The sequence below is a fragment of the Melanostigma gelatinosum genome, assembly GCF_949748355.1.
Source record: "Melanostigma gelatinosum genome assembly, chromosome: 3".
In the NCBI taxonomy this organism is placed as follows: domain Eukaryota; kingdom Metazoa; phylum Chordata; class Actinopteri; order Perciformes; family Zoarcidae; genus Melanostigma; species Melanostigma gelatinosum.
In genome coordinates, this window is record NC_136636.1 from 23,023,950 (window position 1) to 23,043,204 (window position 19,255).

The window sequence follows — 19,255 nt, forward strand, 5'->3', positions numbered from 1 at the left end:
GATGATACAAATGATACAATCAACTTTCATGAATTGAAAACACACTGTCAACGCAGACAACGCCGTGGTAGCAACCTGTCAATCACAAGGTTTCTCATAGACTTCTATACAACCAGAGGAGGCGCCCCCTGATGGTCATTAGAAAGAATGCAAGATTAAGGCACTTCTGCATTGGCTTCACTTTTCAAATAACACCTCAGATACACATATGTACATATATTTATGTTCAAGAATTTCATATTGGAGAATAATGTGCCTTAAAGACAGTTTCATTCCAAAATAATAATTAAATGTAATTGGTTCCAGTGTCGGTTGAGAGTCACATGGATTAAACGGTTTTCCCAACCCAAGAGGAATATAATTATGTTGACTTTCCAGTTCTGTATAAGTCTTGGGCAGAAATATCAATTGTTAGCGACTTTAATACAAAAATACCGACCCTCAAAATGTGTATTGGTTCAAGGACGCTTAAAACCTTCACAGCAACCAACGCAACCTAGAAGTGCGATTTCAAATGCAGCTGGGGCTTCTTTTAAGATTCTCAATTTTTTCGATTCGTTGAAGAATCTAAAGTACCACATGACCTGAATGACTGAGAATCTCCACAGACACACTTCCCACTGTGTAATCTCTATGTAAACATTATGTCGATTTACCTTAAGTCCCATACTGACAGGAGTTTTCTTTCTTTTTTAAAGCTTTGAAATCCACCATAATTCAAAACAAACTTGACTGAATAATGCAGTGAATAACAAAACCCTGAGAAACCTATTGACAGTGTCCCAGCGGGAAACCTTTGGACCTGCAGAGCAGAACGGGAGCGACGCTCCCTCCACTCCAGAGCAGCACTCGGCTGCAGCTCCTTCAGGAACACTAACAATGTGACGGGGACATCAAAGGCTCGTGGCTCTTTGAAGTGCAGGAGGCCTGCATCTCTGTGTCTGACCCACTGTGCCTCATTCTGGGGAATGAACAGGAGTTTGTGACATAAAAGATCCATCACCGCTCTCTAAACAGACTGAATTCGTTAAGCTGTCAAGCACTTAAGGTATTCAGCCGGCGTGGGATAAAATGCGAGATAGTCTCAGGTAAACAGGCACTTGGATGGGAAATTGGAAGGTGGCCACGGATAAAAGTGTTTGTTGTTGATATTTTCACAAGAATATCCAACAAGATGTCTCAGCGTATTGTTTCCGGATACTTAGAGGGATGGATACTCGGATGATGGTTGAAGAAACAGGCTTGTGACTGGACATTTATGTGCTTTTAACCCCCAAACTCTCTCAGCAAGTAAACAGCAGAACTCAAATGGTGCTTTCTGAAAGTAAAAGCTATTAATTATCTCACCGGGAAAAGTCGTTATGCAGACAATATATATACATATATATAGAAGCACAAAACTGTCCAACAATCCTAAACTGAAGTCTATTGTTGCATTGTGATGTTACCATGGTGACACAAATAAAAGTAGTGATAGAGTAGTTCCAGCTACTGTAAAAAACGACGTCATCTCTGTTTCTCCGGGGTTTTTTTGTTATTTCTAACAAAACTCCCAAAACAAGACTTTGCCTTCCTTGCATCTTTAACTTAAAAGTTTCTGAACAAATGACCACGATGTCACGATTGCTTTCAACTGATTTGCCAAGTTCAAGACGTAGAATTTGTATTCCTTGGAGTTCCTGAAATATCGTATTGCAGCTCTGTTGTTTTAATTGGCACGACGCGTCACAGAATCATCGGAGAGCTGAAAAAAAGCTGAGACCAGTCAGGCGTCAGTTTGTAGCTTCATGTCAGCGGCTTAAATAGAAAATGACTTATGCTGTGTTGCCCATAGTGTGAACACACCAATCATACGTTTCTGTTCTAAAAAACGCAGTTAGCCTCCCATTGCTATTTAAGGACATACCTACGTCAACGATCGCCCGAGCAACAACGGCGACTCACCGACAAAGTAGAAGGCCAAGTTTGGTCCTTTTGTTCCTTTTGTCGCTCATAGTGTGTAAAAAATTGTTAATTGTCATATGCATACGGGTACATACATGAAATTTGACTTCTTCATTCAAACCATAAGCATTAGGAGCGGTGGGCTGCTGTAAAGCACCCACAGAGCAACATAGCAGACAGTAGGATCACGGATCGAACCACCAACCTTGTGTTTGAAGGACGATCCGCTCTACCCACTGAGCCACGGCCGCCCCAAAGCAGAAGAATGACAAATGCGTATACAACACTCCCAACCACCAGAAACTACTCATTCTAGTTAATTACTTGGCTGATGGAACTCACGTCTCACAATTAAATATATTTGGGCCTCGCGGCTTGACGGGATTGACTGACCGGACAAACAAACAAACAAACAACTGACCTCAGTGATGCGTGGGTTGGTGCACTTGACATTCTTGGCGGAACGGTCCAGCCAACGGCTCGCATAGGGTGAGATGGGAGGACAGTGCTGCCTCAAGGTGCAGCGGCCCTCACCGCTGCACCATCCACACTGGAACTTCCTCTCCGCCCGCAGACACATGCCACAGCTGTCCCGCTGGGCGCTGCACTTGTAGAGGTGCACTGTGGGACACCGCAGAGGATCTCTGGTCAGTTAAATAACAAGTCATTTCGGCGTGTCAATATTGAGGTTTTTGAAGAACATCGCCGGTATAAATAGCTTATAAATCAAATGTCAGCCATAGAATATGCTGTAAAAGCGCCAGCAGGGAGTCGTGACAATTCGATTTCGTCAAACTGATTCACACATTCTTAAACAGCAGGTATTTACAGTCAATTCCATAAGAAAATGAATAACCGCCTACAACCGAGGAGTCAACTTGAGAATTCACCTAAATTCGTAAAAAAAACATGTTTGTTTAAATTCCTTCTTCCAAGTATTAAGGAAAAACGATGGCGAGGTAATCCAATAAACCTGTCTTTGAAGTCTGTCGCCCACATCATCTCTCCTGTAAGTAGCCTGTATTCATGCCCATATAAAGTAACGTGGCTGCGTAACGAAAAGGCCTGTTGAAATTCATGCCCATCACTGTGTATATCCTTGGCAACGGGGATGCTTTTAATGCACAACCCACAATTAAAACTGACAAACACATTTTCTCGTATGATGATGGAGAGGACAAACAAGAGCAGCCGCGAGAGCGAAACCGAGCAAATATGAAGATTCACCCTTCACCCCTCCGGGCACACAAGTGATTGGGTGTTTTTTGATAAGACTCCCCGCTATTGTGAACTTTCTCTCAAGGCCCTTTGGGAGCCTTGAAGTGGTCTCTATGACCCATCTATGCCCCAGTGGATTGAGTGCTTTACACTTCTCTGGCCTGGCAGTGATGGATGGCAGAGGCACCTTTAATCTTCTCGGGATTATCGATGATGAAATTGCCGTTCCATACGATGGAGAGGTCCACTGCCAGGTCACTGATCTTCACACCCTCGTACAAGTACTGAAAAGCAGAGACAGAGAGTGAGGGAGTGTGCGGTAAGTGGATCCAGAGAGAGAGAGAGAAAGAGAGAAAGTCAAAGTGCGACAGAGGATAGAATGAAAAAGAAACAAAGTCAGAGTGGAGGAAAATGAGCGAATGGAAGGGCAGAGGAGGGACGAGGCTCTTAACCATCTGTCATTTCTGCCATGGTTGTCTGCTCCTCTCCTCTTTGACATGTAGGGACGCAAACCCTGGCTGGGGCGGCCAATCATCCACATCTGAGGAAAATTACCTTTTCATTCACTGTCACAGAGCGGCAAGGTATGCTTTGCATTGAAATTCAGCCTCCGATTTGCATTATGCAACAAACATCTCCTGTGTTCATCCCAGACCTGTGACTTTCTGTCGGGAACATCCCCTTTTCGCTTGGCGAACACCGAGATGTTAGTCCGACAAGACAAGGCTCACGAGACAAGGTCGTGTTGAATTCAGGGTTTCCATCTTTTTCACTTTATCCTGACACACTTTTTTTTTTCTAACCTTCCCTTGTCGGTGTCCTTTCCCTCGAATGCCTCGCATCTTTTGCCATCACTCTCGCTTTCCCTCTCCTCTGCTTTCTCCTCAGTATGCTCAGGCGGCATGCACTGATGTACCCTATGCACCTTGCCTACACAGCATCCAAGCTGTCTGCCTCATTTGACAGCTGTGAGACTCCCACTGGGAGTGTTTGAGGTCATACCGAGCTGTTCTGGCACTGCACGCTGGTGCTGTTGAAGCGCAGCGCCGTGACACGGTGGATGACACCCTGCACGTGCACCACGCACTCGTAGCCCCGCTGGCCCGACTGCGGCTGCGGGAGGTTTCGGGCCCTCAGCGTGATGGGTCGGACCTCACCGGCCGGGAGGAGGATTTCCCCAGAGTGAAGGAGCTGAGGGCAGTCCTGTGAAAACAGTGTACAAACACACATAATTGTATTATTCACAGAAAGAGAGCACGCACTCTTTCATGTTGTCACTGCTGTTTGGCCTTTATATTACCCATGCATCATAATAATCCCTTCGGAGATTAATTGAGTTATCCTTCTACACTATCTAGTTATCTATTTTTAGTATGTATCTTCTTTCTTCTTTCTGTCAATGGATGTAATCTGTGTCAATATATATGAATGTATAATATAAACATGAAGGACTGCAGGTATTAATGGGGAAAACAAATCGCTAATCCGAATATAATTTGCATTCATATGCTACATGTTACGCTTTCCACTACGGTAAACTATGTAAGACTATTTATTACATATTTTTTAATCCATAGTAATAATGATGCTATTTTTCCGTCAGTCTTCCACTTTGGTCCAGACTGAAATATCTCAGCAACTATAGGATGGATTGTGAAATATCTCAGCAACTATAGGATGGATTGTGAAATATCTCAGCAACTATAGGATGGATTGCCATGAAATATACACGCATGGTACCCAGAGGATGAATACGAATGACTTTGGTGAAGCTTTCCACTTATCCAGTAAAATATTTAAAAAATCTACTGGATGGGATGTCGCAAACGTTTGCAGAGATATTCAAGGCCTTTGGCGAGCCCCGGACTTTTCCTCTTGCGCCACCATGAGGGTGTTTTTTCCATTCGATTTTGATTGACATGAAACGTGGTGCAGACATTCCTGTCAGGGAAAGCCTGAGTGATGCCCTGACTTTTCTAGCGCCATCATCTGGTCAAAATTTTGGTTGGTTCAAATTGTGGCTGGTGTTTTGAGCATGTTAGCATTTAGCTCAAAGAAAAATTGTGCCTTTAAAACCAGCTGCCAACATGTCTGTATAATCTTCATAGTCTTACATTTAAATCACGTACTGTGCCTTTAAGGTAAAAGTGTCACACAGGAACAGATAAATGGTGCTCTTAAAGGCTATATGTTAATCAGCTAACTGTAGCTCTCTTCATGTTAATGGTAATGCACAGCACCTCTGAGGCGTTGACTCTGCCCTCCTGGAAAGAACAGCTGCTGGGGTCGTGGGTGCACAGGTTGCGGTATTTACACCAGTGGCAGCGAAAAGTGCTGTTTACACAGGACAGACACCTGCAGGGACAAATGAATGCGTTACTACTTGACATGCACAATTTTAATTGAGGGCTCTGCATTTACATAATATGTAAAAAGGTTTATTCCTTTTTATTCCCTACTCATTACCCACATCTTCCTCTCCTGTGTGAAGATGACTGAAAAGAGGAGACTGATGAAGGATTACAGCTTTCAGCTCAATTTATCGTGTGAGTGTGTTTCACTGAAAGATCAGATGTCCCCATTTTCTATGCAAACAGCAATGAATGGTGGTCTTTTTGTCAGGGATGACAATAAATGACCACTATGAAGTCTTGGCAGGAGAGTCCCTGTCACTTAAAGCACTCTTAAGCAATTTAAAGTAAAAAAGTGTTGGACAAAAAGATGTAGAGGGACTGCAGTGTCCTTGTCCTGAGCTTTATAATTTCATTATTCATTTTTTACACACGCTTGCTTTATATTTCTGGTTTTTGACTGCAATGAAGAACCGTACATTTCATTCGTCCAACTCTGGCTTGTACACAAAATCTAGAATGAAAAGTGACAACTGGATATCTGATGGGTAGAATTGCGTCACATCTTTGGCTCGGATTTGCTAAACGGCAGCCAGCGGTCAGTTGTGGATTAAAGTTGTGCTGAACCCTGTCAGACTGGATTTCATCACATTTCATTCAGCAAACGGGGAGCTGATGGTGACACAACTTTGGGTGGAGGACTTAGAGAGGTGAGGAAGTTCCGAGAACAGAGACGAGTGACGCACAGCTGTTGATATACCAGACAGAGCAATTTGAGGGCTGAAAATTGAACATTTCCCTGTGGGGGGGCCACACAGGCTTCGCTGTGTATAATAGAGGTGTGCGGAAAACAGATCAGTGCTCTGTCAAAATCATGTTCTCCCGAAATTGGTCATGCAATAAGATGAAACCATGAAGAAACTATCAAACCACTAGCAGCACTCCAATACTGCAGCTCATAGCAAGCTACAAATGCCAATAAATGGAGTGCAGCGCCATTACATTTTGATATTAATTAGCTGCCCAGGGCCAGTATGGACATAAAAATGTGTGGGTGTGTGTGAGAAAGAAATTTGGGGGGGGTTGGGTATTAATAGAACTGGACTGGCAGGGAGCTGCAAACACTGGATAATTAATTATGGAGGTTGATGTGATGCTGAGCTGGTGGCGGTAGTGGGGGGATGTGGAGGAAGCGTTGCTGGGCGAAGAGTGTGTTTGGCTTGAAATATTTATCACAGGAGTTCACAGGGTCACCCCGCAGCTAATGGAGGCCGTATCGGTGTGGTGGGGCTGTGATGAGCCTCCGACTGTTTCTCTCTAATGGCTTAATGCGGTTATATTAGGGCATTCATGTCGAAGTCAAAGAGCATTTTGAATAGGTGGCATGTGTATCCACTGTGGGCTAATTTCCAAGGTTGGGCTGTGAATGCACCATCAATCAAATATTCCCTCCTAGAGTGAACTTATTGTACATCCCTGTATCCAGCTTTTGTGCGCTCGTGGTTGAGTATAACTCACGGTGCCGTCGAAGGTTAGTGAAGTGTGCATAAGAGGCTGTCGGTTCAAATCTCTGTCACACCTCAAAAAACGAAAGGAATTATTACTTTCCCTGTCCAAGAATGTGGACAAAAATGGACAAAAAATAAATAAGAATCATGGTGAAGGTCTATTGGAGTAACTAATTCAACTTTTGGCCTTTCTGGAGGTTTGTTAAGCTGTGAAAGCTTGTAAAGTTTCTGATTTGCAGACACCTTTTAAAGCCGCCAAATGCTGCTAATTGGCATTCATCCTAATAAGATCCACCTTTTGTAGCAGTACTTTTGTAGCTGACATTAGCATAACAGCTCAAAGTCAAAGCAGCTCCCCTGCCCAGTGGAGAAATTTATATTGGCAAGACAAAACAGATGAGTATTTAAATAAAGTCCTCGTTAATTTACATTATTTTATCCACCCTCAAAGCACCAGAGCGAGGCTATCAAATCTAAAATGTCTCAACACAAACAGTCGCCTGGCTGGGACGCTCGGGACAAAGTCAAGTCGGAAAGGGAGTGTGTGAGTCTGCTGCTCCTCTGGGACTGCTGGCCTACAGCGAAGCGCACTCTGTTGCACCAGTAGAGCAGCTCCGCTATGAACACTGTGGGTCTGCAATGCAGTTTGCAGATGTGAAAATGTATACGGTATTGCAAAGCCCGAGCAAACGGGCCAAGGCAAATGCATCATGTTGATTTGAATGAAACCTGACAGATAAATTGAACACTGAGGCCCAATCTTAAGTAGAGTTGTGAGCATCAGTACATCGTTGCCCTAAATCAAGTAGTGCTCCTCCGTCTATTAAACAAATCAAAGACAGGGGTGGGGATGGGCAGCTGGACTCACGTCTGATGGGTGCTGCAGTTGTAGAACTTCACCTCTGTGCTGGCGACCATCTGACCTGTCTCCTTTGAGTTCAGACGAAGCTCTACGCCAGCCCAGTCTGAGAGAGAGAGAGAAAGAGAGAGAACACAATGAGTGAAAGGATGGAGAGAGGGAATTCAAATGATGCAATAGAGGGAGAGAGAGAGAGAGAGAGAAACAAAAAGGAAAAGTGAAAGAACGAAAACAATGATCGAAAAGACGAGGTCAATATAAAAAAAGAAATGTTAATACTTTCATCGCACTTCTGTAAAGAGCCACCTGGTGTCTGCGTCTCTGCCAGGGCATATTGCTGTTGTCGTGAGGAAAACCTTCAGTTATACACTTCAATCGAAGGATTACTGTATATGCTCTGAGTAAATCCTACGGCTCCTTGGTACTTGCGGAGCTCCTTGGATAAACAAAAAATGCAAGGTGGTCCATCTGAAAGGAAAGCTGGTGGGGTTTTTTTTGGGTGTGTGTCTGGAATATTGATATTGGAAGTTCTTCACCTGACATTGGCATCACCATCGATCAGTTTTTCGTTGGTTTGTTTTGACACGAGAGGTGTCTGAGCTCACCTTGTCCTTCTGGTATTTGAGGGACCTCCTTCCCGGCCGGCGACAGACACATGACCCTGTTCCCGTTGACGTGACCGTCCACCTGGGCCTGCCGGCCAAATGAACAGGTGATTCCAGCAGAAAGGTCTGGAACATTATTCACCTCCAGCAGAAGCTTAAAAGAAAAGCAGAGGGCGAAGATGTTAACGGATGACTGGCCAGGTTGATTGGGCCGGTTTCAGCCTGCTATATTAGGGTGGCTAGTAGGAATAATAGGCCGGCAACTTGGGCAGTAGGTAGCCCAGAGGTTTAAGTGGACTAACAGCACAAAGGTTGAGTCCACTATGTACTCACAATTCTCACAATATTTTCAGAAAGCACGACAAAATGGCAAACTTGATTTTGGACACAGCCCGGGCCAAACAGCATTTTGTTTCCTTTGGCTCTGTCCAAAGATGACAACATCTGCACTTCTCAAACTCACTAATTAACACGTTAAATCGTGGTTGATACATCTGTACGAAGGCCGACCTGTAAAAACGACTCCATTGACGGAAGTTACTGCTCCTGGCCAACGAATAGCCCGGCATACAACCCCCTTTGTGAGACCATAACCCATTGTTTTTACACTTCTGTTTCTGTACGGCCTGAACAGATGAGACCTAAGATGTTGATCAGTGAGTTTAAGAGGTGCTGGTAGTCAGGGTAGCTGCTTCCCCTGTTTTACTGTGCAAAGCTAAGTGCAAAGCTAAGCTAATCTAATTGGCTGTTGGCTCTAGCAGGATATTTAACGCACCGATACGGGAGTGGTATTAATCATCTAATTCTCGGCAAGAAAGCAAATAAGTGTACTTCCCAAAATGTCGAACTATTCCCTTAAATGAATCCTCAGCACTAACTGTACTCCACTCCTCTGTGCTCTTGGCTACTGTCCAAAAAAACAGTTGAATTAAGCTTTTAGGTAATGCAATCAACCTTTTGGCAGATGACATCGTAAACAACTCTCACGTCACCCCCCCCCCCCCCCCCCCTCAGCATTTGTCTCTCATCCCACAGTTCATGTATTTAAACCACAATAAATAGATTGGATGTGTACAGGGAGAACCACCCTTCTCTCCCTCTCTCTCCCCCTCTTCGCCTCTCACAAATCTAATCTTCTCTACCAGGCTTATACTTACTGTACATGTGGCTGCTGTACAAGGCTACTCTCAGTGATTGCTCATAAACTTTGTGAGTGGAGTGACAGAGCGGTGATTGGTGGGATGATAAGCGGACTCACAGGGACACTATGTGCTGACACAGCAATGCTGTCCGGGTGAGCGATGACCTTCACACAGCGGTCAACGTCGGTGGCGAAACGGAAAGCCTCCTCCGCCCTCAGACACCGATCCCTCCTCGAGCACCTGTGGAGCAAAAGGCACTCATTATTAAATATTCATAAAACAGTGCAGCCAGTTTAGAGACGAATTATGACAAACGCTCCGATTTCTTTTGAATTGGTCCGGCAGTCCACCACGATGTAGACAACGACTGGATGTATTGCCATGAAAGTGTCACGTTTTTAGTTGTGAGCGAAATGTCTCAGCAACTATTGGATGGATCGTCATGAAATTGGGTTCTTCAATCATTTAGGTGACTTTTCATCCAGCACCATCATTGAGTCAAAATTCCAGTTCGTCCAATGCCCCAATTTGAACGACATAAGTACGGTAAATGAGACAATCAGAGAGAAGATTGTCTATTTCTATATCGTTCTTAGCGCTTGTCATCGGTGCAACGAGTCGGATTCCGCACAAAATCTGACGACATCGCACATGTTCGCCCAGAAACTCCCTCACCGACCAACCGACGGTGGACAGACCCAGATCCGGCTTCGCTGCGCATTCGAAGCCCGGGGCGGGAAGAGGAGAGCTCCTCGCCAGGCAGCAGCATCTCCTCCTCCGGCCCAGGAGCAGAGCTTCGACTCGCTACTCCACCAGTTCCTGGCCGGAGCCGAAACATTGACACCACCGTTGCCTGCCTGGAGGGAAGAGAGGCACGCGAGAACCAGGACTGCACGGAGCAGACTGTCAGACTCCGGCTGGAGTAAAATGAGAGGTTTCTCCAAAGGGATTCTAAACGAAATGAAGGTTCCTCTTAGTGGCTTTAAACATCAGCTTGTTAGCATGCACTTGACCACAGGATAGTGATGTCCATATTTCGATTGTTTTTGATGATTGATCATTTCCTCCACACAGCTGTTAGTCATAGCAGATGCTTGGTCAGATCGTTCCCTTTATATTTTTAATATACTTTTCTGCAGAGCACATTACACCGAGTGCAACAGTTGAATAAGCTTCAGCTCCCTAAATCCCAACAGGCAATTAAAAGTAGAAGTGAAAGGGTTGCACCATAGTGCGACCTTAGAATAACCGTGTAAGAGAGAAGTATAGGCTACAATGGAAGGCATCCCTTGCCTTCCATTGGCAAGGGATGGAAAGGATTTCTAAAACTTTGAATAATTTGTCCAGTTTCAGAAACGGGGATTTGTTGTTGAGATGGTTTTTTAATGTGGTTGTATTGATACTGCTTTCTTTGAAAGAGGCATTGTCGGAGTTCGGTCTCTGCAGGCTCGGAGAGTAACGGGCATTAAAAAGAACAAGAATCTGTCAGCCGTAGAGTTAAATCGTAATGGAAAACTCTGAGTCTTTTGGCTGAACACCATCATCTTTCTTTCATAGTGTAATGTGCACAGCGAGGGGAGACAGTACTTGATACACTCAGATGCTGCTGAGGGGGTGGCACCTCCTGACAGAGCTCAAAGAGCGCCGAGGCCTCGGCTGTAATTACAACACAATAAAAAGGCGGAATGGAAACGCGGTGACAGCTGTTGCCGGCTCGGCTCCTTCAGGCGGACCGGAGCCACAGGAGTATAGACGGTCACCTTCTGACCGCTCATCAACTGAAGTGCCTCCGGAAAATAAAAGGGACACCTTTCATCTCAGACTGTCTTTCATTGCCTTTTATTTTGCCTCCTTTGTTCGCCGCGTTTTGTCTGATGGAGCCATTTGTTCCCTTTGCCCGTCAAGGCTGTGTGCCTGTTCAGCCCCCAACACACTCTGTCAGATGGGCGCTCTGGTGCACCGTGCCAAGGGTGGGAAAGTGAGATCCTGAAAGAGGTCTACATGAAACTCTTTGAGAGTCATTCAGAGGCTGTAAAAAGACCCCAATCAGGATTTATTGGACAGAAAAATAAAGTAGCCTCATTCTGCAATGTGAGGGACCATGATTCACTTTGGGTTACTTGAGGGAACAGCAGCCTATCTATTCACTGATAAGTGTAAGGCATTAATTCAAATAAACAGCGTAATGGGACTTGCAGACAAAGTCAGCACTCCGGGGGGGGGGGGGAAGGAAAAACTACTGTTTAATGAGCCTATTTGGATTAAGACAAAACGTGTTTTTTTCCTCTCACTTCACAATTTGATAACACTGAGAGCTGCAATTTAAATAATGCTGATCATCATCAAGATATTGCTCGCTGAAATGCAGTCGTCATATGATGAGACAGGGGGTTAATCCCCAGCTGAGGTCTGCGAACCAACTCTGCCGTTGTTTGGGAAACACGGCGTTTTAATCGCCTGAATCCCCTTTTCTCCATATCGAGGTATTATGCAAGTTAACCCGGGGGTCAGATAATTAAGATGGAAGAGATAAGCTTGCTCCGTCAGGTCCAAAATGTTCCCCGGGTATGTAGACGTGCAGTTTGTGCACCCGCAGCGACTGACTAATCCCTGCCTCTGCCAGCCTATTAACACCAGCCCCCCCCCCCGCCCGACGGACAATAACATCTGCAGTTTCTGCTGTGCTGAATATCTCTACTTTAGGAGGGAACCCGCTGTCCAACAACCGCTTCCCGGTTTTCCGTTTGTCCCGCCAGCTGTTGGTAACGGTGAACTCCAAGGGAGGACAATATCTCTGTTATATTAAACTGCACAAATCACATGACCACGTGCTTACCCTTATAGCTCTCCAAAAGCTGTTTGGTAAGCATTAATGTTGTGGTTTTAATCCCTCGGCTGTGATGTGTGTAAGCGAGCATCATGGAGGATGGGACAAGACTCACGTGTTGAACAGGACACACCAGCCGCAGTGGGGGTCACCAGAGCTCAGACACTCAGCACATGTGCCGTACTGCTCACAGGCCTCCACGGGGACCTGAGCCACCTACACCAGAAGAAGGACAGGGAGGGTTAAAGCACACGTTCAGGAAAGACACACAGATACAGCAGTAAAAACAGACAGGAAGAAAAAGTATGAAGACTACACTGTTCTCCACTGGCTTCCTTCAACAAACTGTTTTGGCATCTGTAAATGTATGGACGTGATTCCAGTGGCAGTCAAATTGAATTTACTGCACACACAAAAGATGAAGCCCAATGAGGTCCTTTTGTTGTGTACGTTGATCCACATCAGACAAGTCTTTATTTTCAAGCCTTTCTGCATTTTTACCTTCACTGTGTAGTCTACAGCGGAGGTGTAACGCGACTCCTTTACAGTTGAACGCGAACATGAAACCGTAGAACAAAGCAGATACCTGGAAGTGCAAATCATAACACAAGGGCCGCAGGAGGGAAACTACACAAACCACAGACAATCGCTTGGAAGCTACAAAAGTATTGAGAACTGAACACACAGTGGGGCGGGCCTGCCCCCCAAAGCAATGGTAGGGGGAACACTGGTGCATATCTAGCGCCTCCACACGGCGCTCAACATGGCGACGGCTGAGCCGGCGACTGGAAGCTAACGGTGATAACGACGGCAACAGCGCTGACAGAGCTAACGGTGTTGACCTGAGGGGGAACCGGAGGGTGGGCACTACGCTGTCGGTGTGGAAGGCATTATCTGCTGTGACCACCATATGAGAGCAATGCAGGGTCAGGGCCATGAGCTGGCCAACGTGGTCATGTGACGACACAAAAAATGCTAAATACTTGCATGCGAATGTCATATGTTCATGGCTTTTAAAAACAGAAGGAGTGGATCTTGTATGCTCTACCTTTACCAAGGTTGAAATGAGTAATGGAGTTTGCCGTCTCAATCGTTCCGCACAAAGTGATTGGTTATAATATGACATAAAATAATATGATATTTGCATTCTGTTTGAAAGTACAGTTTACAGTAAAAATAGAAATTCATCTGACAACAAAAATAACTGGCGTGTAAGTGGCTGCCTTGGACTGGAAATAATGGCAACGAAGGCATTCAACCAAAACATCCTGTTGAAATAATAAGCAGTTCTGATGAGGAGAGACCAAATCCCATTTCATCATGTCCATTTTGCAACATGTGGAAGCCTCATCACTGCTCACACTGTCGAGTTTCTCTGAGGAAAACAACTCTTCCTGCTGCTGACACAAACATGCAGCACTGTGGTTTTTGCCTCCAGATATTTTGTTCCTCAGATGTCAGAAAGCGCATGAAATGACACCACAACGTTTCTCTGAAACATTTGATAACGGATGTTATTGCGCTAAAGCAGGCCAGCTTGTGGACCTCTGCTATAGTAATTACACTGGAATAAGTCAATATTGTAACTGAATGTCTTCCAATGGAATCGTAACGTGATGAAATCATATCCATATATATATATATATAAATGTATATATATATATATATATATATATATATATATATATATACATATACTTGATAATATTGTGTTAATTTTGCACGAAAGTGCTAAATTAAATGTCAAAATGAGAAAAAATAACTCATTCTGACAAGAGTATACGAAAATATGCTTTACCATGCTGGTATTTCACATAATAAATTCATATTTGTTTATTGAACTTGCAATTATCGTATGAAATCTCCCAGCCCACATTATAAGTTTATGCTGCTATTTTCCACACACAGGAGCACACACAAGCAAAAAGACGTTGTCAAACTGACAGACGGACAACCACGCACCGTACTACTGCTGCAACCGCAATGTGTGAATGTCTGGCAAAGCATGAGCTCTCCATGACGGCCAGCTCCAGCCCTGCACTCAGCTGCAGCTATTTTATACTTTATAATTATTCAAGGTCTGGACGTATGATGCAAGCAATTTCCTGATGTAAGCAATGCCAAATGAAGAGTGGATTATGGATTCGAGTGTCTCCGGTGCTCCTGATAGCATAAGTGGGTGCTCTCTCAGGCCTGCGTTGGCAAAATGGATTGTCTGCTGTTCCCAATGAAATAACGTTCTCTTTTTTTCCAGCGGTTCAGAACCCAAAGGTGCATTCCATTAGCAAAATGATTTTGCAGCACAGGAGGGGCTGAGTTTCTAAGTCCATATGCGACGCAGTGGGAATAATCCATGAATTGTTGGATGGGAACTCGTCTAAAATAACAAAGTTGGCCTGTGGTCGATATGAAGCATGACCTTTACAAGGGGAGAGCTATGGATCGTCTGCCTTCTGCTGCCCCGCGAACAATCAGATGCGAAGCTCTCGCTGCACATAAGAGTTGATGTTTAACGGAGCTGACCTGAACAGGAACGCACTGTGTTGAATCCAAATGAGATCAAAAGACATGACCTTAGGTTTTATGTTGACAAGGTCTAAAAAGCGTAGCAGCTCAGCATGTGAATTAGAATTGGTCACATTGTAAAGTTAACTCGTCGGCTTAACAATGATAGAGAGTATGGATAGTTGAGAGACTGCCTTCATGCGGCTCTCAACATGGCGACGGCTGAGCCGGCGGCTAAAAGCTAACGGTGCTAGCAGCATGAACAGCGCTGACAGAGCTAACGGTGTTAACCTGGGGGAGGGGGGGGGGGGCCACCAGAGGGTGCATACGCTTCCGCAACGACGCTGTGGGTCAGAACAGTGGCGCTTGGTTCTACATTTAAAACATATCCTGGTTGAATCTAAATTGAATGATATTGTGTAGATGAGTTTCACTTCTCAGTGTAATGACTATATGATGTCTTTTTATCATCTTTCTACAATGGTGGATTACTGAACTAAGCCTTCATCCTCACTTTATGTTCAATGTACTGTCAATTCTTCATACATCATTCATGATCAGCAGTATTATTTCATCAAACTTTTCTTTTGTCTTGTCTTCTCTGAGATCATTTCTCCAGGTGAAACTGATTATTTATAGCAAACACAGAAAACCAATGACAACCCTCCGCTCCCAAGAAAGTGAGAAATCTCAGTCTGGCTGCCTTTCGAATGATCGTCAGCGTCAGATCATAACGTCCACTTATCGTCATATTTTCATAACATCTGGGATGACCTCACATAATGCTCGATCTTATCATCTTATCAGCTCACTATCGCTTGAACACTTTCATCTGGATTTACTGGAACTCTATGAATGCTGTCAGATGAGCATGCAGGCTTTTAGACCTCTGCGCGACAGTTATCCTAAGTCTGGCTCTGGAAAATCCACAGCCATCTCTAGATTACGGTCAAGGAGTTATCTGGTCATTTCTAGGATTTTGTGTTTCTAGGATACAGCAAGAAAAGTTTATTTTTAGTTGTATTTTTTTTTCCATCATTGGTATGTAGAGCAAGTAGCTTCACTTTAATGCAGATCCCCTTTAAATTTCTCAAAGCCTGTTAAGTGCACATGCTGTACAGCAAACACAAATTGGTGTGAAGCTGATCTTATCGATATTTATTGTCACAACAACCAGTAAACTACCAGGACACACCTCCCGACAACCAGCTTTAAATAACACCTAAACAACATCTGGGACAGAATTCTTCCCTTACAAATGATGTTTAAATGATTTGCTTATCAAGTCGTCTACCTACAGGGTTCTTTTGGGGTCTTTTTCATACATGACAACACATGGAAACATTTTTAAATCTACAGTAATTCGTTGTTCTTTTCCTCAACTCCCATGATACTTCGCCTCGTGGTAACCTGTCTGCTTCTGGACCAAGAGTGATTTTCTTTCAACGAGAAACGTAGTCTCCTTGAAGTTTATGATAAACCGCCAAAAACGGGCAAAAGAGATGCAGCCGTGAAACTTGGTACCAGGCTACCTTGTCATGGCTGCCAGTGATGGAAACAAAACAAATGCCAACGGGGAAAAGCACCGTTGAAGCTGTACTGTAATTTGAAACAGTCAGTCAAATTCAGTAAATCCGTTTCATTACTTTATAGTCATGTAATACATGTACAAATGCCAATTAGATGGTAATCTGCATGAGAAATAAAGAAAATCAATCATTCGCTTATAGCAATCAATTTGACCCGGACAGACATGATCAGTGTAAAAGATTTACAATGTACAGTGCAAACTTGACTGAACCTAATTAATCATATAACTTCCAGTTAAAAATCCATTCAAATTGAGCACATTTGGAACAGTACTGATGGTGTTGGTAGACGGTGAGCTTGTCTGATCTGAGCTGTGGGGACGTGTCAGATTCTTTCTGAAATGGTTGAGAACTACTGCTGTAGAGACAGACAGACAGACAGACAGAGGTGGAGAGAAACAAAGAAGTGGATGGGTGCATTCATTTAACGTTTTAGAGAGTGGCAGTTTGGGAGATTGCCCTGGGAAAACCCTGCAGCAGTTTCCCCTCTTCTCCAAGGTTTAAAGCCTTCGCCATCATTTCACAGACAGACGAGTGACGTTCAGCGAGCATTTCTATTCTTAGAAATTATCAAACTAAAGGCAGGAAGAAAGATCAAGTGCTGGGAAGAGTTATTTTCTTTTTTCATATCAGTAATGGATCCCAAATGATGCTTTGACACAGACACAAGCACGTACATCCACACACACACACACACACACACACACACACACACACTGATTCCCGCTTTTCTCTCCTCACTCTTCATCATCATGCTAACCCTGCGTGTTTCACTCGGCAGGAGACGGAGAGGCTCATTGTTATTCCACGAGGGTCGGCTGATCTCAGCCAAATCTGTCTGTGCCTCGCTCCTCATTCCACATCATTCCTGTATTGTTTGGCTCCCAGGAATCAGAAAACCTCTCATCCCCGGGATCTATAGAAATGTGGGAAATCTGTGCGTGAAGCCCTCCCTCTTGGGGATTCCTCACCCGAGCAGGGGAAAAGAATCCGAAGGGAAAGAGCTGAGCAAAGACGGAGAGGAAGACAGAGAGAGGAAGGCCTCGCTCTGCTCCAGACCTCCTCGGGGCTACAGAGCCAAAGCTGTTCTAATATTGAGAGAAAGCAGCGTGGCCGTAGTAGCACAGCTTTTACGTGTCACTGGAGGTGGAGTGAAGAGAGTGGCCGGCCATCTCCTTGAAGGAAGCATGCGTCTCTCCTTGACAGACCGGAGCTCATCAACAAGTGATGCTCTGTCTCTTCCAGTCCATCAGACAGAAGGAGGAGCTGCCACTGCTGCTGTTTTAGAAGACGGCGCCCAACGCAACACTGTCTCTCGTCTCTCTCGCTTGTTTTGTTTAACTCGATGCTTTTCATCGTTTTTCTGGATTGTTTTTTCAAGATTCCCAGAAGAGAGTTTTAGAGCCACTTTGAAAAAAAATAAATAACAGACAGAACTGCAATTGTACCGATGCCCTTTGCCTGTCTGTCCTGTGACTCCGGCTCGATGCATTCCAGCAGTCAGGAGACAACAGAGAGCAGTGATAGGGGCTTTTTTTTATTTTATTTTTTGGGGCCGCACTGACATCTAATCCCATTTCACAGTGCCATGCAGCTGCGCCAAAATAATCACTTGATGGGAGTTGAAAGTGATTACCACTGTTCACTCGTATCTGCAACGAGTGCAGAGAATATCGTCCAACGACAACAACAACTGCTCGCCTCTGTGATGCCGGGCCAAGTGAGGAGCAGGCAAGGGGGGGGGGGGGGGGCTATACAGCCACACAGAAAAAAAGAAGAAGCCGCTCATGGTTTTCTGTGGGATGTGTGTGTGTCATGTACAAAAGATGCATGCACTGGAAGGCGATTCGCGTGGATAAGCAATTAGAACAGCGGCCCGTCCCCTTACACACACACTGCACATTTAACAATCCCCCTCAGCTTGTGAATGTTTGGAAGATGCCACATTGGATTTTGGGGATAATCATCTGGTTGGATTCCAAATAAATAGCATTACTTTATCATATTATGTTTTTTGTTTTAAAACAGTTTGACTGCTAATTCCTGAGCTGAACGGAACAATAAGGCTAACTGAATTGCTGGTATATTTTTCCAATTAAACTGAATCCAATATATTTTTTCAAGATGATCTACCTAAAAACACCTGTTAATGTTATATTGTTTGTTTGTACAATTTTCTCCCCGCAAATGGCAAAACAAATTCTCTTTTTTATGTGAAAGTAAAACTGCTAAAGCCGCGGTCTCTCGCTCTAGGACATGTCAGCATTGTGAACGCTCGCTGTCACGGGGGCCACGAGCTCGCGGGCTTCCAGCTGAAGGACGGCCTCGCGACTCGCTGCATCACCCATGCCGCTGAGCGTTTTCCCCACGACACCAGCAGCAAAATGAGGGCGTTTCCTCACCTGATTGTCAGACATGACGTAGAGAAAGTTCCTGTCCAGGGAGAAGGCCATATCCCGGAGGATGGGGCTGCTATCCTTCATCACGGCCACTGTCTCGTACAGCACTCCTCCCACCAGAGGACCGTCCACTCTGATCTGCAGAGACACAGTGATTCAATGGTTTCTGTACTTTTGTAGAGGGATATTGGTTGTCTATGTGAGCTCCCACTGTTTAAACATCAGCTTTAAATGAAAAGAGATTAACAGCATGCTCTCAGTTTGATGACCACCCGATTTCAGTTTCAGCTTGCGTTGTTCGGGATGTT

The 19,255-nt window shown here is 44.6% G+C and overlaps 1 protein-coding gene across 1 annotated transcript in view; it reads right to left on the reverse strand.

Annotated features, from left to right (window-relative positions):
- Positions 1-19,255, reverse strand: part of LOC306775343 (plexin-A2-like) — a gene marked incomplete at both ends in the record, with an annotated part of 60,210 nt that overhangs the window by 22,719 nt on the left and 18,236 nt on the right. Inside the window, 9 exons of the mRNA XM_079265691.1 lie at positions 2,366-2,565; positions 3,350-3,446; positions 4,165-4,365; positions 5,403-5,517; positions 7,890-7,986; positions 8,486-8,639; positions 9,744-9,867; positions 12,570-12,670; positions 18,951-19,085. Of these exons, the coding sequence (XP_079121817.1) occupies positions 2,366-2,565; positions 3,350-3,446; positions 4,165-4,365; positions 5,403-5,517; positions 7,890-7,986; positions 8,486-8,639; positions 9,744-9,867; positions 12,570-12,670; positions 18,951-19,085 (1,224 nt within the window). The remainder of the gene's footprint in view (positions 1-2,365; positions 2,566-3,349; positions 3,447-4,164; positions 4,366-5,402; positions 5,518-7,889; positions 7,987-8,485; positions 8,640-9,743; positions 9,868-12,569; positions 12,671-18,950; positions 19,086-19,255) is intronic.